Source organism: Bos indicus x Bos taurus, chromosome 12 (assembly GCF_003369695.1).
Source record: "Bos indicus x Bos taurus breed Angus x Brahman F1 hybrid chromosome 12, Bos_hybrid_MaternalHap_v2.0, whole genome shotgun sequence".
Classification (NCBI taxonomy): Eukaryota; Metazoa; Chordata; class Mammalia; order Artiodactyla; family Bovidae; genus Bos; species Bos indicus x Bos taurus.
Genome location: NC_040087.1, coordinates 48,248,176 through 48,270,027, shown reverse-complemented (window position 1 = coordinate 48,270,027; position 21,852 = coordinate 48,248,176). Strand labels below are relative to the sequence as shown.

Genomic DNA, 21,852 nt, shown 5'->3' with positions numbered 1-21,852 from the left:
AGGCTCCCCCGTCCCTGGGAGTCTCTCCAGGCAAGAGTACTGGAGTGGGTTGCCAGTGCCTTCTCCGGTATTTGGGCTATTACTTGTTAAAACTGTATTCAGGCAGTAGGATTCTGACACCCCAGGGGGAATGTAGGCAAGGCTCAAGAGGATTTCCTTCATTTTCCCCTAGGTCAGGGGACTTTAACTGGACAGACATTTTTTGGCTCACAGCTCTTGCATTTTCATGATTGTATTTCAAGCAGACAGACTGAAAGAAAAAAGAGAGCAGGGGAAAAAAGAGCCTTGTTACCTTGTGTGTAACTCTTGTGCATTTTTATTGCATGTTTGTTCACTGTGTCCCCAATTTGGGGTGTTGGAATATGAGCTGGCTTTCATTTCTAGCTGAGTCTGTCATTTCCGCTAGGCCCCAGGTTGGCCGAATGCCAAGACCAACAGGTGATCCTTGTAGCTGCAAAACAGCAGGAAGTGGTCCGTACTTGAATGAGACAGTTCACCAGAGGGGCTGTCTGGCCGCTCTCCATCTTTCTGCATAATTAACATCCCCTCCCCCACATGGAGCAGGAAATCTGCGCTGAGCAGCTCAGCTGCAGCAGCCATTGAGAAGGGCTGTGAGGAAAAGAATGTTAATAAGGGATGTTGGAAGAAATAAGCCTTCTGAGTGCAAAGTGCAGTCTGGCTCTAGATTTACAGAAAGACTGGATTTGGCCCTTCAGAGGGGCTAGAACTGTTTTGTCTGTTTTGAAATGATTCTCACTTACTGAGCCACTGTGGAGAACGGGGATTCTAATGAACCTTGGGGCTCTTGATTCTAACTGGACTTTAAGACCTATTTAAAATCCCGGTTTACTTTCTTGTCTTGTGAATAAGAGTAATGACTGAGATCTAAAGGGTAAAGATAGCACAAGCCTAAGCACTGCCTAGATCTCACAAGTACCTGGTAAAGAGAGAAGAAAGCAGGAAGTTGGCCACAGGGACAGGAAGTGGAGCAAATTGTGCTGCCAGTAGGTGACCCACAAAGAGGTGGAGGTTCATGGAGGTTCAGTAGCTAACTCCTGCTTGGAAGACATCAGCAGTACCTAGAAATTTCAAGCATTTCCAGTGGATGACTCCAACCCAAGGAGCTTGTACAACAATATGGTCTTTACTGTCTTTTCCCCATTATTTAGCTAAAGATTTGAATTGACATGGCCTCCTTCAAAGCCTGGCTAGAGAGCATCACATATAGAAGACCTTTCACCTAAAGATAACTACTCACCCATCCTTCTTCCCACAGATTCTGTGCCGGGGCATTTGGATGAAGTTACTATAAGGGGCCAGCACCCCACTCCAGTATTTTTACCTGGAAAATTCCATGGACAGAGGAGGAATGTTGGAAGAAATAAACCTTCTGAGTGCAAAGTGCAATCTGGCAGGCTGCAGTCTTTTGGGTTGCGAAGAGTCAGACCTGACTTGAAATGACTTAGTACAGCACAGTAGTATAAGGGATGGGGGTTAATCTTTTCCTCTGACCTCTCAAGTTTAGTGTCTGAAGGTGTGCAGATTAAACTGACAATAGGTAGGTTAGCTAGAGGCAAGAACAGCTTATTTACACATAAAACATGCATTCATGTTTGCAGGAATACTCAGTGATGAGTAATTCAAAGGGGTGGTTAGAATTTGGGGCTTACGTACCACTTTAACAAAGGCAAAAAAATTGTGGAGTATTGCTTTGTCAAAAGACAAGGGCGTCTAGGGGGCTGCATTTTAGGGAGGTAGCAAGGAAGTGTATGGGGGGCGGTGGAAACTCACGGTAAATAAGGGTTGTTTATGCCAGCTCATCTCAATACCATTTCTAGGGATGAGTTGTATGTTGTACTCCTTGTCCTGATGTGGGGATTGTTAAATGGAAGACCTTTTCAAATTAAAATTTCCTTATAGAGGAAAGGTAGAGAGCTCTTCCCGTGTTTGTGTTTGTGGCTGCCTTCAATCAAAATAATCATTATGCCAAAGTAACATATCTGGGGAGGGTGTATGCGGATCTCCTTTGCTGTGTTACTTTAGGGCTTTAAATCTAGAAGTTGACTGAGGGAATGTGCACTTTTAGACTGTCTCTTTGTGTCCTTCTTGTGGGAACAGGTAGCAGAAAGGGCTTGTTGAGGGTCAGCCTTAGACCTTACGTTATTTTTATGCACTCCTAAACCTGGCAGGGATTAGGTTGGCAACAGTAACTTTTTGTTGGACTGAATGAATGAATCAACTTATTAAAACTGGTCCTGCTTTGCAGGAGCTTCACAGGGAACATTGTGACAAATGCTTGTTATGTTAAAAGTGGTGTAAAAGGAAAGAGACTGCAGGTCTGTAGGCATAGGAATTGAACTGCATTCATTTACTAAGAGGTGCTTAGTTGTGGGCCATTCTACATTAAGCTAATCTGAAAGAGATCATTTATAAGCCAGATCACTTTTTGTTCACTTGTAATCAGGAAAATGCTTTTTTAATGACTGGATTATTCTCATCTACCTACTACAGGGTACATCCGTCCCCAGTATCAAGGGTCCGAGGAAATCGAATGAATAATCAGAAGTTTGCTTGGTGAGTATACAGTCAAAGTGATGAGAATTTATAAGTTCTATGGGAATTTTTAATAGGACTGTGTCAATTATTCATGGTTCTCTGTAGAGAATGTATTTCTACTGCCTGAGCTACATTATTTCCCTTTCCTTTGGAAAATTCTAAACAAACATGAATAGAGTTCCTTTCCAGCCAAAAGTCTTCCTTCACCAAATACTGAGTGCAACATTTTTTTCCAAATAGATATGGCATATTTCCCAGGATTATCAACTGTTACATTTTTAAAGAATGTGTCCCATTTTTTGAAGACACTATGTTTTTTAGTAAGATTTAGACAACTCAGATTTTTCTCAGGTACCAACTTCTATTTCTCATGAAAATTTTCATAATAAATTAATCTGTTACATTAAATTTGATGATTACTATTTAGATGCCCTTTTTCTAGCCTTAGCCTTAAATATCCAGGCATCTGTTTTTTAATTTGGGGAATATGAAGATCTTTCACTTGAACAAAAATAGAGATGAAACTTAACAGAAATAACCTGAAAAGTTATTTTAACCACAGAATATTGATTACTAATTTTTTTTTTTTTTTTTTGCCATGTGGGCCTTTGTCCCCTCTGGTGAAAGCGCAGAGTGTTAACCACTGGATCGCCAAATAAGTCCTGACTACTGATTCTTTAAAGAGGAAACTTAAACTGTTTCACAAATATTTCATATAAAACAAACAAAACTCAATATATTTTTATTAATAAAATCCATATTTGTTTACATTACTTCATTCTCCAAAATTAACCTTTCCCCACATAGTATATCTTCAAAAAAAGAAGAAGTGAAGGAAGGAAGGGAGGGAGGGAAAAGAAAAGAAAAAGAATTGAATCGTGTACTGTCTTACTACAAAGGTGAATGGAAATTCACAGGTCTCCATTTTTTACTTGATTGAATTGTGGTTAGAGTGGGATTTTGATTAAAAACCATGGCTTTTTTTTAAGTATGGGAAAATGATTACCAAAGATTGAGCTTCCAAATTAATTTTACTCCTAAATGAGGATTATTTTTAGACACAAAATAATGATTCTTTGAATTTGAATAGTGCCTAATCAGCTCCCCTCCCTTCCCCCATTAAATCTAATTAACCCTCACAATAGCTTGATCTTGTTGTTAAATATTATGCTTTGGTTTTTCACAGAGGGGGAGATGGAATACAGAGGAAGCAGCCATTTGCTTACACACTGTGTAAAAGCTGGGGCATCCCTCACAATCACTATTTTTCACAATCACTAAAGCGTATTGTTCCCTGTCAAACCTGGAAAGCTGAGAGGATAATAACGCTGATGGCCATTACATAAAAGGAACGGGATAAACCAGGTTCTTTGTTGACTGCATGGAATTGCTCTTACTTTTTAGTCCAAAGTACATCATACTGAAGAAACTTCACTACAGATAGAGATTGTGAGACACTCAAAGTGAGTGACGTAAGCTAATGGGTAGAGTGCCATGTTGTCAGGAGAGAGGCCCAGTTTCTGCAACTTACATTTCAGTGGCTAAATGTGGATCACTGAGTCCATAACACATTTTCTTTTCTTTGCTTATCCTGGAGTATTTGAGTAACAATAACTTGTTCTTACCTAATTCATAGCACATAATTTGCTTAGTAAGTTTAAACCAGTTTTATCTGCAGAGAAGTAATCCATGAAAAACAAAAAGGATCTTTAATACTAGCCTTGAGAAAATTCAACTTGTATTTATTCAACAACATTTATTTATACTCCCAAGCACTAGGTTAGAAAGATAAATAAAACATGGTTTCTGTCTTTATGGGGCTTACTGTCTTGAAGGATGTGTGTGTGTGAGTGTGTGTGAGTGTGATGTCACATATATATAATGTACAATATTATATAATACAAATAACATAATAAAATGTGGATAATGCTCTAAGATATACGTTCATAGTACAACATCCAGAGGAGAATAATTATCAACTTTATTTAAGACTAGTTTGGGAATGGACAGTATGGAAGGGGAAAAAATATAAAGACGGAAAAGGATTATCAGAAAACTGATTGCCAAGAAGGTTTTCAAGTAAAGGCTCAAAATTAGTAGAAAAAACAGAGTCCTGACAAAGTGCTTTATTTATTGATTGAAACACAGATACAAAGACCTGGAGACATTTCTAACTTATTTGGTTGTGAGTTTAGTTACAAATCCTGTTGCAAAAACTACCTTGAATTTTTCTTATGTAAATATCATGAAACTGTTATATGGAAATAAATCATATAGGAAAGCTAGGAAGAAGCTCAATGAATCATATAACATCTACATCTACTTAAGTGATGAACTGTTGCTATTTCTTTGTGAAATATTCTCTCTGAAGATCTAAAAGTTTTAAATACTCTTGCTAGCCATGGATATGAAAGCGATAGTTGCTCTTTCCAAAACAGAAGTTTCGGGATAATTTACAGAGTTAGATACCAAATTCAACACTAACTTGGTTCTGGCTTGAGTTATATCCACAAGTACTATATATAAGTGGTGTTGGGTGAAGTCAGCAAGTGCTCCAATCAGTTAAAAAATATTGTTCATCATATAAACAATTAAATCTCAGTAAAAGATGAAAAAACTTGAACCTGTAAGTTATGCCTAGGGAATGCATGACAATTGGTAGATTGTAAATGTCAGTGGCTGTGGTTGAGGTCTCAAACCAATGCTTATTATTGACTAAAGATGGCTTAACATTATAAGTAGTGTTTTTCTACGTGTATGTTAATATGAGAGGCAGTGTCCATCCCCTGGCCTCATTCCTGTGGCAGGAATTCCTCTGGAGCTGAAGAAATGTGTGGAAAAAAATGTCTGTTCAAGACAAACAGACCTGCTGGATGGAAAGAAAATATAGCTAAAAAATGTACGTAACCAGGAAGGAGCTGAAAGCACGAGGATGTAAAGGGGTCTGGTGGCAGATGTCTGTTAGAGGTATCTGCTCACTTTCAGGGATTAAGGAATGGCAGTAAGAACTTCTTGCAAGATATATTAGCACCCTAATAAAAAACATGAGGTCATCGGACAACTCATTTAATATTCAAATAATCAGCGGTAGCAATCCAGACCAGACATAAACTCTGCCCATCAGAATGACTCTCCCCTCTCTGCCATTCCACTGTAGTAATATTTGTTGATCTGAGGATTGATGAAGTGTTTGAGGTTCAGCATATGAATTTCATTCACTGTGTCATGTGTCACAGCTCTTGTTTCATGCCTTCCTTTGTCCGACAACTAAGAGCATTTGCTATTTTTTTCTTGCAATGCTATTTTTTTCTTGCATATGATAATGACAGGGGCAAAAATAGTTTGCTCCTTGTGGGGCAAATGAGGGGAAACGGGGTAAATCTTCTTAGAGGGTTGAATCTATAGGTAGACTTTTCTTCTTCACAGGTCTTTTTGCTTGAAACTATCGTATTCTGATACCAAACTCACAAAGAGTGGCTGTTTCCAAGTCATCTTTCAGCGCTTTTATCCCCAGAGCTATTCTAGAGTCTGAAATGTACAAACGTGTTTGGTGTGAATGTGTAGGTTGGACCAGGACAGGGCGGGGCTTGTTGGGGAATATCTCTGAAATGAACATTGAAGTTGATTTAAGGCTCCAAACTTGCCAGTCTCAGTGGGAGGATTCCAAAATCCTCATTTTTTGCTTTTTATTTTTTCTTCTCTTTATGTATTTTTCCTTCCATCCGGCCCCAATCCAAAAGTTTTCAAAGACTTGGGTGTATATGGTTGTTTGATGACGGCGTAGTCATGGTTATGCTCTGTACCCAAAACATTTGCGTGGGGCTGTTTTGTGCAGAGTTATGTGTCACATAGTAGAGACTCTAGACTATTTATATTATGATGGCAAAATCAGGCATTGTTAATAGGAATTGCCATTAGTAAAATAGGATTAATTTTCTCTAACGATCCGGATACTGTCACCACCAGTCTCAATTATGATTCCTTTCTTACCAACATGCCTGAGATGTTATGTAGCTGTCTGCAAAAGAAGCTCTAGTTTTGATAGCATATCCATGCCAATTATGACACATTCTGGGTGTGGATCACATTTCACATTTGGAAGTGAAGAAGTTCTGTGTCACCAATTTAGGGAAGGGCAGGAAGAGCCTTTTCACACTTTGATGTTTTATGGTTGGATATGCTGTGCTACAGTGAACTTAAATGTTTATATGCATATAGTTGCAAATGTTAGACATGACTTCATTGAATCTTTCTGAACAGTGTAACTAATATGGATTTTGGTCATAAAAATAAGAACATTGCTTCTTGTTTAAACTTTTTGCCTTAATAGAGGAAGGCACTCAAGTGGTTGCTACTGGAAACCTTTGAGAAAGCTGAGATAGAACTAGCTCTTCAAAGGGTGTTGGGGGGACAGGACATTTCTGAATGCAGTAGTTATCAGTTGTGGGGCTGAAAAGGAACTGTCGTTTTTGTTGTTGTTTTTGGCACTCAGTCATGTTCGACTCTTTGGGACCCCATGGACTGTAGCCCTGCAGGCTCCTCTGTCCATTGGATTTCCCATTAAAGAATACTGGAGTGGGTTGCCATTTCCTTCTCCAGGGGATCTTCTTGACCCAGGGATTGAACCCACATCTCCTGCATTGGCAGACAGATTCTTTACCTTGGAGCCACCAGGGAAGCCGCTTGAACTGTAAACGTCATCAAGTTCAATTCAACTTCTCACTTTTTCAGACACAGAGATGGAGATCCAAGGACAGAAATGTGTTCCTTGTCAGATGCAGGCATAAGCCCAGTTCTCTACACTCCTGTCCAGCCATCTTTCTGCTCGGTGGCAGTTAGTTACCTGTGGGCAGAGCAAGAGAAATGCTAAAGATTAAGTCAGATGGATGTTTAATTCATTACAAGCTAAGCAGAAGGCTTTTGTCTGGGAAATTCCCATGAGCTTGATGTGATGGGGGAGAGAAAGAAGAAAGGCCTGATAAAGACATGGCTTTCCCTTCCAATCTGTGGCAGTTGATCCCTGCCAAAATGTTTACTCATCATCTTGCAGATCTTTGCATGCTCATTATTTATAGATAATATTGACTATGTTACTTTAATTACCAGAGCATTTCACTGCTTCTTGACTTACAGGGCAAAAATTATGATACTGTGTCTCAATTTTAATATGTGAAGATTCCAGTTCCCAGAATGCCTGCCTGGTCTTCATTTTTTTTTTTTTAATCCATACGTGTTGGCAAATAAGTAACAGCAGGTTGCCTTTAGATTTAGTTTGGAAGCATGTTCTTTCCAGTGTTTGATAACAGATTCAGAAAATGCGCGGCAGTTTATATAACCATAAAGCAGTTTGCAAGTTCTCTGTTCACTGAATTACAATGCAAAGAAGCTTCCACAGTGATGCTACATTGAAAATCCCTTCAAATTCCTTTCTTTTCTTATGTTATAATCCAGTGTCAGCTAGTAAATTCCTCCATGACTTCCACCAGCTCCTCAAATTTAGCTTGGTGACCATTATGTATACTTTAAACTTGTGTGCTGTGTTTGAGATTTCCCTTAATGATCATTGGTCTAATTTTCTTTAATTCTCTGTTACCCAGAACTGCAGCAAGAACAGTCATGATAAAAATGTTTCACATACCTGTTAATATCAGCTGATTTTTGTATCTAGTATTCCTTCAACCACAATAAAGATGATTTGGGAAAAAAATTAAAGCAGGTCATTTTTTAATTATGGGAGAATTAAGGCTATAAGATTCTGCTGAGCTAAAAGGTCACCACTTTTGAGTTGTTTCTCTATTAAAAGTCCATTCATAATTTGTTTTTACCAACCAGCTGCTCAGAACCATATTACTCGGCCTGTCAGTATACCCTCTGTTCTTCCTGGCATCTTAGCCCTGGAGCTATGTGTGGTACTATTGTGTCTTAAAGCATCTCTACTGTATTAACTAGTTTTATTTTATCTTATATATATTGTAAAAATTTATTTGTCTGCACCGGGCCTTAGTTGCTGCCTGTAGGATCTCGTTTCCTAACCAGGGATCACACCCAGGCCGTCTGCGTTGGGAAGGCGGAGTCTTAGCCACTGGATCACCATGGAAGTCCTTGTATTAACTCATTTTAATATGGTCCCATATTCGTTCAGTATTCAAAAGGACTTTAGAAAAATCTAAAAATACACAGAGACATTACAACATACTTCTATATAATGCACAGGTCAAAGAAATTTCAAGAGAAATTTAAAAATACTTTTAACTACAGTTGACCCTTGAACAAGTGGGGTTATTGGCACTGACAGACCTCGTGTAGTTGAAAGTCTATGGATAACTTTATAGTTGGGCCTGCATTTCCATGGTTCCCTACATATGGTTCCAGTCAACCTCAGGTTTTGTAGTACTATAGTACATACTTATAGAAAAAAATCCCCATATAAGTTGACCCACACATTTCAAACCCATGTTGTTTGATTAAAGGTCAGATGTAAATGAAAGTGAAAACACAGGTTATCAAATTTTGTAGGAAGCATATAAAGTAGAGCTTAGGAGGAAATCTATTGCATTGAATGCATATTTTATAAAAGAGGAAGGATCTAGAATCAGTTACATTAAGCTTTTACCTTAGGACACCAGAAAGAGGAGAGCAAATTAAATCCATAGTAAGCAGAAGAAAAGAAGCAAGAAAATGACTTGTTTGTAATTCTGGGACTTGTAGCATAGTTTTCATATAGTTGTTGTTTCTTAGCTTAAAGGTATAATCAGGAATCGTGATTGAATCTGGGAAAGCTACTAAAACTACAGCTTTGTACAGTTTTCAGGCGTACAGTGGGCATTATTCTCTATCACAGTCTCGTCCCTGTTAAACTTTTCAGATGTAGACCTTTAAAATAACGGTCATGTTGTAATGAAACAGGCAGGATAAGAGGGTTGGGGAGTCATTAATGAATAAGACTTCCCTGGTGGCTCAGATGGTAAAGAATCTGCCTGCAATGCAGGATACCCAAGTTCGATCCCTGGGTCAGGAAGATCCCCTGGAGAAGGAAATGGCAATCCACTCCAGTATTCTTGCCTGGCAAATCCCATGGACAGAGGAGCCTGGCGGGCTACAGTTCCTGGGGTTGCAAAGAGTCAGACACGACTTAGCGACTAAGCAACAAATGAATAATGCAGGTAAAAAAACTGTCCCAATATGAAAAAAAGATACATCTTTGATAGTAGAATTACAAGTTCTCTGATAATTAATGTAAGACATTAAAACGATGAGAGTGTTACATTTGTTAGTAGCTCAGTCATGTCCTACTCTTTGCAATCCCATGGACTGTAGCCCTCCAGGCTTCTCTGTGCACGGAATTCTCCAGGCAAGAATACTGGAGTGGGTTGCCATTTCCTTCTCCAGGGGATCTTCCCAACCCCTGGGATTGAACCCAAATCTCCTGCATTGCAGGCAGATTCCTTACCGTCTGAGCCACAAGGGAAGTCCAAAATGATGGAAGGTCTTATTTTATATCTATCCACAGGAGCCACAGTCTTTCTTAGTTTTCCACAAATTTTTCAGTGGATACATTTGGGCTAAAGGATTAGCTAGTCAAACCTGACTTCTAAATATATATTTGAAAGAATAACAACTTAATGTTAGGACCCAATCAGAAATCCTAATGTGTTCTTGAATATGCTGGGAATATTGCTCAAATCATAAATCTTAAGGGGGTTCCCCTGTGGGAATGCTTGGGGTACCAAGTGGGTTTGTTTTGATTTTCCTCTGCCAGTCATATTTTCAGTATCATCTTTCTAGCCATGGAGATTTCTCTATAGACACATGGACAGTGAACTAGCCATTTAAAAATCAAATAAGATATCATCTTACTATAACTTTTATCAGTTGACTGCTAGATTTTCATTAAGTTTCTTAGTGCTTTCCTTCAAATTGGCCATTTATTACATTTCTAAGTAGAGTACCAGATTACCTAAGGAACGACCAGTGTTTTAAGATAGCAATAGATAGTGTGTGACCTATTTGCCCACCAATTACAGCCAACCAATATCACACGTAGGCTCCCCAAGTGGCACTAGTGGTAAAGAATCCAGCTGCCAATGCAGAAGAAGCAAGTTCCACCCCTGGGTGGGGAAGATCCCCTGGAGAAGGAAATGGCAGCCGGCTCCAGCATTCTTGCCTGGGAAATCCCATGGACAGAGGAGCTGGGCGGGGGACAGTCCATGGGGTCACAAAGAGTCAAACACTACTGAGCATCTGAGCGCAACAGCATCACACAGGTTTTAGTCACAGCTGCTTCACATAAGCCCTCAGTTGGTAGCTGAAGAGCTGAGGACCTTGCTGGAATCCGTGGTCTGTAGCCATTACCTCTGTCTCAGTTTTCATTCAGTTCAGTCTCCTTTAGCGGGTGAGGTTCTTTGGTTGGAAGTAACGGAAACCAACTGAGTCTGTCTAATGTACTTGAAAGGTAATTTCGTTGAAGGACGTGAGGTGCGTTATGGAGTCAAAGGAAAAAGTGAGGAGTTGGTCCTTGGGAAACCCAGGGAGCAGAGCAGGACCTGGAAGCAGGTTGATTAAGAAGGTGCAATCTTGGAACGAGACAGCCCCAGCTCCTGGATCACAGTTGAGGACGCCAGAGTCCGATCAACCCAGCCCAACCTGACGCAGGTGCCCAGCCTTTGACCGAGATGAGGGTAGGGTATCTTGGTTATCAATCCCATTAAAACCACGCACGATGAGGGATTTCCCAAAGGAAGAGGAGGTGCTGGTACCACACAGTGATGGGGAACATGCTACCTCTTAAACCAGCACCATCCACTTGCCATGTTACCAGTGAGCTAGAAGCTACCACTAAAGGCAGTTGATGAAAAGTGAAAGTCACTCAATTGTGTCCAATTCTTTGCCATCCCATGGACTATACACTTAATGGAATTCTCCAGGCCAGAAAACTTCAACATTATTCCTTGGAGTCAGTCTTTTCCTATATTTTGGATGACGAAGGCAGTCCTACGATTAGTAAGTAAAATTTAGTAATAAAAATAAGTGGGTTCTCCTAGGCCTTACTCTTACATGTTCAAAGCATAAGAAGTGTTTAGCCAAAATATTAATAGAGTTCATTCTGAAAACTCACCTGCTTTATCCTAATCTCCTCAAGCCATCCATTTTTCTAGAAATCCTACTTTTTTTTTTTTTTCAATTTTTACACTTATTTATTGTTGCTGTTCAGTAGCTCAGTCCCTCATGTATTTGCCATGAAGTGATGGGACAGGATGCCATGATCTTCATTTTTTGAATGTTGAGTTTTTTGGTTTTTTATTTTTAAACTTTACATAAATTCTACTTTGAATGGTATATTTCAAAAATTTTAAAACCAAGCACACTTAGCTATTGTGAAAAGATAAAGGCGCTTTCTGCTGCTGCTGCTGCTGCTGCTGAGTCGCGTCAGTCGTGTCCGACTGTGTGACCCCATAGACGGCAGCCCACCGGGCTCCCCCGTCCCTGGGATTCTCCAGGCAAGGACACTGGAGTGGGTTGCCATTGCCTTCTCCAGAGGAGCTTCCTAGGAAATGAATAAAGCTTGAAGTCTGCAGGCTTAGGTTCTAGTATAAATTTGTCACTTACACTAAATCAGACTTTCTGCTTCCTTCACCTCAGTGTTTCTATTGAATGAATGAATGATTTCTGACCTAAACTATTCAAATTTGGTCTTGGGAAGAGTGCAACAGAGATAATCCTCATCATAGTATCACCTTGAAAGTGCTTTATAAACCCTAGGTATTAACCCATAGCTAAAGGCCAGCTGTACATAAAAGGAATCTTTTTCCACTGCCTGCATGATTTTTTTGATACACCTAGCAGTTATTATAACCCCAAACGAAGTGATAAGGTATTGGGTTGGCCAGAAAGACTGTAACATCTTTTGGAAAAAACTCAAACATTTTTGCCAACCCAGTACTTTGACTGTCCTGGGTCCTTCCTAACTTTAATAATTTAGAACCCTGAGCAGGTGAGTGTGCTTAGGTGGGACTGTGGTTAGATACATTAGATAAATACATACTCCAAGAAGGGCAGGTGTTACATCCAAGCAGAAATGATAGCTTTCCTGGTTACAGATGTAGCCAATTTACTTCTGTTTCTACCAAGGCCAAATTAACAGAAGGGTAACACCCCTGGGCTTTCTAGGTGGCTCAGTGGTAAAGAATCTACCTGCCAATGCAGGAAACGTGGGTTTGAGCCCTGGATCAGGAAGATTCCCTGGAGAAGAAAATGGCAACCCACTCTAGTACTCTTGCCTGGGAAATTCCATGGACAGAGGAGGTTGGCAGGCTACAGGCTGTGGGGTTGCAAAGGATCAGACACGACTTAGCAGCTGACAACCACCACCACCTCCACATTATGTATGTTACCAACTCTGTGAGTAGTAAATATTCCCTTCCAGCCTCCTACATGGACATGTTGGGTTAGATCTTTTAGAAAGCAATGATTTAAATTACCCATAGGAGTAAATTAATGTTCTTATAAAATAGAAATCTCTCCAGTTCCATCTGTTTTCCCACTCTTCTACTCTTTGCCTTTTTCCTTAGAGGACTGTAAAGAAAAAGAAACATTGCTTTCCTTAGAGCATATAGTTGATAGTTCTGGAGAAAGAAAGAAAATAACTTTCTATTATCTTTCACTTTAGACCTGAATTATTTCAGACTCTTTGAAGAACCCTGTCGCTTAACGGAAAGAATAGACTGGTTTCTTACAGTGCAAGTGGCTTACAGTAATCTTCCCCAAACTTTACAGGCTGTGAAGTGTTTATTTGAGAAAGAGAAGGGAGGATGGAATTATAGTGACTAGGAAACAAAAGGCCAAAGGCGAGGGTGTTGAGAACAGAAGGAAGTTGCTGCCACCTAGAGGTAGACGTTGGTAAATGGTGGGTGTGCTGGGCTCCTGGGGTGATCCGGAAAGGAGTCGTGGAGGTGGAATCATCATAAAACTAAAAATGCTTCTGGTTGACTCACTCTCTCCTCTAAGAGGGACTAGACTCATTCTCTCCTCTTCCCTGTTGGTAGTGAGCCAGTATGTCCTATGAGATTTTGCTGACTCTGGTAGGCTTTTGTGAACAAGAGCCTTGTAATTGATCATGAAAATGTCTGTTAAGTCTTAGAAAGTCATTGGAAGTCCTCTGTAATGCCCATGCGGTCTCAATTATTTGGAGGATTCCTTATTAGCCTGGCTAATAGAGAATGTCTTTTTCATAGTCCATGCCACGTATTTCAAATGACCTCAGGAGCTCCTCAAAGGTTGCATGCTCAGTGAATCATGCGGCTGACGGTCTCCTGAGTCTCAAGAAGACGCAGATAGGAGGGAGAACTTTTGCTGGCAGCAGAGAATCCTGGGAATACCATTGAGAGTGAGGGGTCCTGAGACTCCCTTGGGTTGCACCAAACCTAGAACCCAGTACAGCCCAGCCTCAAGAATCTGCCATGTAGCCGGTTTTTGCTTTTGTTTTCAGGAACTGGCTGTCGATAGCACTGACATTTTTTTGTCTTGTTGGGACATTTTTAACGGAAAATCCTCCCTCCTAAGGAAGTCCAGACAGCCATGACTGGTGCCATTTTTTCTGCCACTTTTGCCTGGTGATTCTCTTTCTGGGATGGCCGTGTTGCACAACCCCAAGGGGCGCTCTTCACATAAGAGCCTATGTGGAGGGTGCCTCCCAGAGCACTAGAGCAGATCTCACTGGCATGGAAAGGGGAGAAAATATGAAGACAATATTTGTGTGAATTTACACTTTGGCCCCTCTTTCTTCTGCTGAATGGGAGACTTGACTGAATGCTGTAGATGATTATGACGCTGGTTTTCACAGAAAGGAAGTGGGGGGAGACTTAAAAAAAAATACCAGAAGACATCACCAAGGCCTTTTAGAAAGTGGGGCTCACAGTCAGTGTCCCTCTGTTTCTCTTGTTTTCTAAATCCTACTGCTGCCCTAGGATGCTTTTGCTGAAGCTCTTTTCTGTCTACCTGTTTTGTGGGCCTGGCTTGCCATTTCTGTTTTTTCGGGCTTCCCTGCTGGCTCAGTTGGTAATAAATCCACCTGCAATGCAGAAGACTGCCTGCGACACAGGGGATGCATGTCCAATCCCTGGGCTAGGAAGATCCCCTGGAGAGGGAAATGGCAGCCCACTCCAGTACTCTTGCTGGGAGGAATGGACAGAGGAGCCTAGTGGGCTACAGCCAGACATGACTGAGCAACTAAACCACTATCTTAAGTGTTTACCTTCTATGTCACTTGCACACCTGGTCACTTTTGATATTCCGGAAGTTTTGTGGGCTTTTGTTATTTTTTACTCGATAGGATAATCACTTTTCTAGAATACTCATTTTCATTCATTTGTTCCCTCGTTCGGTGAAGTTATGGCACATGCAATGATCTGGCCACTTTGCTGCACTCTGGGGACACTATTTAATAAGACAAACGGGCCTCTGCCCTCCTGGAGTAGAGGAGGACAGATAACTAGCAAGTGTCTGGAGGTGAGAAGTGCTCAGATGAAAGTGTAGCCAGGGGTAATGTTGGGGATGCCTGGAAAGGGTATCCTGACTCCAGGGGCTTGGTCAGAAAAAACACCTCTTGAAAGAAGGAGACACATAAGCTAGGAGATGCATGAAAAGGAGTCAACTGTGTGAGTGTATGGGAGAAATCGTCCAGGTGCTCGAGACAACTCACACCAGGGCCCTGGGATGAGGACACATTTGGAAAATTCAGGGAACTTAAAAAAGTGTGTGAGGGGTGGTTGAAACAAGACAAGGGTAGAGAGAGGTTATGTCTATTGATATGCACATTGTGAGTGAGTGGGTGATTGAGTGAAAGTCGCTCAGTCATGTCCGAGTGAGTGAGTGAAAGTCACTCAGTTGTGTCTGACTCTTTGCGAACCCATGGCCTATACAGTCCATGGAATTCTCTAGGCCAGAATATTGGAGTGGGTAGCCTTGCCCTTCTCCAGGGAATCTTTCCAACCCAGGGATCAAACCCAGGTCTCCTGCATTGCAGGCAGCATCATCAAAATATAATTGATACTTCAGATCAGATCAGATCAGATCAGTCGCTCAGTCGTGTCCGACTCTTTGTGACCCCATAAATCGCAGCACGCCAGGCCTCCCTGTCCATCACCAACTCCCGGAGTTCACTCAGACTCACGCCCATCGAGTCAGTGATGCCATCCAGCCATCTCATCCTCTGTTGTCCCCTTCTCCTCCTGCCCCCAGTCCCTCCCAGCATCAGAGTCTTTTCCAGTGAGTCAACTCTTCGCATGAGGTGGCCAAAGTACTGGAGTTTCAGCTTTCGCATCATTCCTTCCAAAGAAATCCCAGGGCTGATCTCCTTCAGAATGGACTGGTTGCATCTCCTTGCAGTCCAGGGGACTCTCAAGAGTCTTCTCCAACACCACAGTTTAAAAGCATCAATTCTTCAGCGCTCAGCCTTCTTCACAGTCCAACTCTCACATCCATCCATGACCACAGGAAAAACCATAGCCTTGACTAGACAAACCTTTGTTGGCAAAGTAATGTCTCTGCTTTTCAATATGCTATCTAGGTTGGTCATAACTTTCCTTCCAAGGAGTAAGTGTCTTTTAATTTCATGGCTGCAGTCAACATCTGCAGTGATTTGGAGCCCAGAAAAATAAAGTCTGACACTGTTTCCACTGTTTCTCCATCTATTTCCCATGAAGTGGTGGGACTGGATGCCATGATCTTCTTTTTCTGAATGTTGAGCTTTAAGCCAACTTTTTCACTCTCCACTTTCACTTTCATCAAGAGGCTTTTGAGTTCCTCTTCACTTTCTGCCATAAGGGTGGTGCCATCTGCATATCTGAGGTTATTGATATTTCTCCCGGCAATCTTGATTCCAGTTTGTGTTTCTTCCAGTCCAGCATTTCTCATGATGTACTCTGCATATAAGTTAAATAAACAGGGTGACAGGGGTGGGTGTGTCTATATCTGATGATGAGAGAGAAGTTTTTGAGACCAAGAAAATCTGAAGATAAGTTTTTCAGACTCTCCACTGGCGGCTCTAATGTACAGTGGTGGGACCACAGATACCCACAGGTAAATCAGACAGAAACTATTCATATCACAGTGCACTTCACACAGCCAGCACATATCCTCAGGGCGCATGGAAACTGAAGTGTGAATTTCAGTCACTTTCTTTGCCCCACATATGCATCTGTAGCATGCACCACCATAAAATGATGCTGCCTGCCCCAGTATGTGTCCAGCCCAGAGCTGCTTGGTGAGACACCAACCTCAACCAAATAAATTGATCTTAACACACAAAGGCATCTTTTCCCCAAAACTCCAAGCACCCTGATGTCTTTCTTCCCATGAAAAGGTACTGGAAAAGAATCCATTTGTTCAGATCCTCCAAGCCCACTTTTCTTCCTGTTCTCCACCTACACAAGCCAGAAACCTCACAATAACATCAACTCTGTGAACCAATCCATTTGATCACCCAGTCTAGTGTTCTTCCTCCTAAATATTTCTTGATGATGTTAGCTCTTCTTTATCCCATCTCTTGCTTAAAGATTTAACGTAAGCTCCTAAGGGTCTCTTTGGATTCTGATTCTTTCTCCTCACCCTGCAGATCCATTCTCCACCTTGCCTGCAGTGATGTTTGTCAAATACAAATGGGATTTCTCCTCTGTGTCTTGACATTCAAAGCCCTTAATGCAGTTCATGAGATCCTTTGCTAAAAGACTGTTTTCCTGCGTTTCCACCTTGCTTTCCCTAAATGTTTCACATCCTCCATGGATCCTGCATTCCAGCTACACAGAATTCATGTTTTCCAGAACACGTTGGTCACCACAGAAGCTAATTCTGAAGGGCTCAGATTAAGAATTCTCTTCTTTGGGAAGTCTTTCCTCCAGTACCCCCATCCCATCTGCTGCTTCTTCCTGATCCAATGCCACTATATGAACGGCGTTACTGTCCTCATCACGATTTAGTGTCCTCGTTGGTTTGCCTGTGAGTGATGGTCTTCCCACCTTTCCATCTGTAGATGGCAAACCAGTCATTTCCTGACTTCTCATATAGCACATGGGACAACAGACCCAGGGAGTATTCATCAATGAAATGAATAATCTCAACACCCTTGTCTTACATTGTAGGAAAACTGAGATGCCAAGTGTTTAAAGGCTATTGTTCAAGTTTGCACAGTGAATTTGAGCTGGGATCAGAACTTCATCTCCTGACTTTGATGGTTTCTCCTCCACTTTTTCATGGCTGTTTTCCATTCTTATTCAGTATTTTCCACAAAGTAAAAAAGCACAGATTCAGAGGGCAACAAGAATTTTTTATATTAGAAAAATCTTTAGACGTGAGTTTTATCATCTCTACCCTTTCTGTGCTTATAATTATTATACTCAACAAAATGTTTGCAGGATAATCATAGAATACTGACCTAAGTTTTAGAGATTGGGGACCTCTTCTGTCATTCTCTTAATTATCTGATCTGAGACAAGATTGTGTAGCCTGCACTTGCCTGTGTTTTCACAGAGATTATATGAAAATAAATGGAAGAGATTTTATAGGAAAGGACTTCATGCTCTGGGAGAAAAGATACTACAAAATGCCTCAGTGGTATTTTTGGTCACTGTTCACTTCTAAATGTAACCTCCCTTATTGTTGCTTTATTTGATAGCTTTTCATTTCTCTTTTTGTTTCTACAACCATGTAGTTTTATAAAGGATTAAGATTCCAGTTCTTACCTCCATCTGACTTTTCCATTTATGCCCTTCCCTCTGATCCACTTGATTCTGAATTTAATTATCAGGCTTACATTAACACCCTGTCTCTTTGCTTTCTTCCTGCCTAGCAGTTCTTCATGGCTGAGTGAAAAGAGCTTGATTAATAAAAAGCTTGCCCTTTTATATTTCCTTGTAATTAGTCCAATGAAAAAGGGTCACCTCCTGGATAGGCTTTGTGTGGGTGATTTTTTTTTTTAATTCTTTGTCCTTTGGGTGTGCTAATTCCATGGCTTTTTTGTTTCTGGCATATATTGATGGATTTGGAAATCAAACTTCTGGTTGATTATTGCCACACCTTCAAAGACAGACATCCACAGACATCACAACTCTGGAAATAGGATTTGGAATGAGATTTTAAATGCTGGCTGTGTAGTTTTATAGGATTAAGGCATGGGACATTGTCAGATGAACAAAGACTAAATATCTTTTTCCTTTTAATTGATTAGCTAATCCAACAGGTCCTGAATTTTAAGTGGCCCTGTGTAAAATATCAAATCCACGTTGGTATGAAGAGTTAAATCATTTATCCTCCCAAGGGCTGAGAAGCGAGACCACCCCAGGATCATAGCAGCTGTGGGCCCATTATCAGAGCATACACCAAAAAGGGCCTCCTGATGATAATAAGGAAGGATTGTTTACTTTGTGGGAAATGTCCATCAAAGCAAATCCAGAGCTGTAATTGGCCACAGAGGGAGATGTGGCCTCGGAAGTACTGGATGTAGATTTCCATTCTCCAGTAATTTTTTTAAGGCCTTTAAAACTGACCTGGGGTGAATAAATACAAAATCAGAAGTCCAAGCAACTCAGTGGAGAAAGCACAGGCTGTGAGATCAGGGGATGCTAGTTCAAATCCTGTTCCCTGCATTTATTGGCTGTTTGGCCTTAAGTGAGTTAGCACATCTTCACTGCTCTTTTCCTTGGAATAAAAGTCCAACAAAAATATCTCTTTCCTCGAGCTCAGCAGATTAAAATTTAAATGTGTAGATTCAGGTTAAAGATCCGGCTAGAGCAGGATCATGTATGTCAGTTATTATTTTTATCAAACTGCCAGCTCCTGATTATCTGCTCCCTCAAAGGCAATCATCTAAGCATCGTCTGTGTCTGACTCTGCCTTCTCTGTGGGTTATGCGCTACCTCCTGACGAAGGGAACCTGATACGGAGTGAAAAGTGGGCTCTGAAATCAGTAGTTTGCTCCCGGGCATGCCTGGTTATATTACTGGTAAATAATTCATCCTCTGGTGGTGGACGGTAGGTCTCCAAAGTGATTCTCCACAAACTCCTCATTTTTAACACTTCTCTCCAAAGGGAAATAATGAGGTCTGGTTTTCTCAGAAATTGGACAGCATACTTGGTTAGAATGGCCTGTCAATGATATTTTACCTACCTTTTTATGGTTTTTTTTTAAAACCTATGCTTTTTATGGTTTTATGCAGCTTCATACATATCATTCCATGTATTCTTTATAATGATTCTGGGAGATGTCGTAAAAGATACCATTATCTTAATCTTTAAAATGAGGAGAGGCAGAAGAGAATGGGGATTAAAACATCATTCTACTTATTTTCGTATTGCAGTTACCACATATTAACTCTGCAACCTTAGGTAAACGTTTTACTATCTGTATGCCTCAGTTTATATAAAGCTTTATAAATTGGAACTTCCTATCAATCCTTGTGCTGTGGTTTTTGTGAGGATTAAATGTACTAATACCTGGAAAACTCTCAGGACAGGGTTTAGCAGACTCAATAAATGTTGACTATTAGTATTTTAAGGCAGAGAAGGCAGTGGTACCCTACTCCAGTACTCTTGCCTGGAAAATCTCATGGACGGAGGAGCCTGGTAGGCTGCAGTCCATGGGGTCGCGAAGAGTTGGACACAACTGAGCAATTTCACTTTTCACTTTTCGCTTTCATGCATTGGAGAAGGAAATGGCAACCCACTCCAGCATTCTTGCCTGGAGAATCCCGGGGACGGGGGAGCCTGGCGGACTTCCGTCTATGGGGTCGCACAGAGTCGGACACAACTGAAGTAACTTAGCAGCAGCAGTATTTTAAGGGAAAGCAAAGTTAACTTACATAAAATGTTAGTCACCCAGTCATATCCGACTCTTTTCAACCCCATGGACTATAGACCGCCAGGCTCTCTGCCCATGGGATTCTCCAGGGAAGAATACTGGAGTGGGCTGCCATTTCCTCCTTCAGGGAGTCTTCCCTACCCAGCTATTGAACCCAGGTCTCCTGCATTGCAGGCAGATTCTTTACCATTTGAGCCACCAGGGAAGCCCAGTTTACGTAGATCAGATCAGATCAGATCAGTTGCTCAAGTCATGTCCAACTCTTTGCGACCCCCATGAATTGCAGCACACCAGGCCTCCCTGTCCATCACCAACTCCCGAAGTTCACTCAGACTCACGTCCATCGAGTCAGTGATGCCATCCAGCCATCTCATCCTCTGTCGTCCCCTTCTCCTCCTGCCCCCAGTCCCTCCCAGCATCAGAGTCTTTTCCAATGAGTCAACTCTTCGCATGAGGTGGCCAAAGTACTGGAGTTTCAGCTTTCGCATCATTCCTTCCAAAGAAATCCCAGGGCTGATCTCCTTCAGAATGGACTGGTTGGATCTCCTTGCAGTCCAGGGGACTCTCAAGAGTCTTCTCCAACACCACAGGTCAAAAGCATCAATTCTTCAGCGCTCAGCCTTCTTCACAGTCCAACTCTCACATCCATCCATGACCACAGGAAAAACCATAGCCTTGACTAGATGAACCTTTGTTGGCAAAGTAATGTCTCTGCTGTTGAATATGCTATCTAGGTTGGTCATAACTTTCCTTCCAAGGAGTAAGCGTCTTTTAATTTCATGGCTGCAGTCAACATCTGCAGTGATTTGGAGCCCAGAAAAATAAAGTCTGACGCTGTTTCCACTGTTTCTCCATCTATTTCCCATGAAGTGGTGGGACTGGATGTCATGATCTTCGTTTTCTGAATGTTTATAGCTAATATATGGCTGACATTAGTTCTTTAGGTCTAGAAAGCATTTTGACCCTTCTACAGATAACAAAATGGAGACCTAGGTTAACAGAATTCCCAATAAGGTGTATTCAGCTGGCCTTGATATTTCCACTACATTCCTCCTGTTAACTTCTGTCTCTTTAGAAGTGAAAGAAAGTAAGTCACTCAGTCGTGTCTGACTCTTGGCGAGCCCATGGACTGTAGCCCACCCACAATTCCTCCATCCACAGGATTTTCCAGGCAAGAGTACTGGAGTGGGTTGCCATTTCCTTCTCCAGGGATCTTGCCGACCCAGGGATCAAACCCAGGTCTCCTGCATTGCAGGCAGACACTTTACCGTCTGAGCCACCTACCTTTAAATGCTCATGTTTCCTATGTGATTGTGCATAATCTTTGTTAAGGATAACAGCCTTCTCTACAATTTCAGTCCACATCCTTTCGCCATTGACAGCTTGGATTGGCCTCTTCCTCTCCTGAGTCCCCACCAAGCCTTTCTCTCACAACCCTTGAGTGTGTG

The 21,852-nt window shown here is 41.4% G+C and overlaps 1 protein-coding gene across 9 annotated transcripts in view; it reads left to right on the top strand.

The window, feature by feature from the left end:
* Window positions 1-21,852, top strand: part of KLF12 (Kruppel like factor 12) — a 532,835-nt gene that overhangs the window by 439,767 nt on the left and 71,216 nt on the right. For all 9 annotated transcript variants that reach the window (XM_027557687.1, XM_027557686.1, XM_027557684.1 and 6 more), the window contains one exon: window positions 2,512-2,574. In XM_027557687.1, the coding sequence (XP_027413488.1) occupies window positions 2,512-2,574 (63 nt within the window). The remainder of the gene's footprint in view (window positions 1-2,511; window positions 2,575-21,852) is intronic.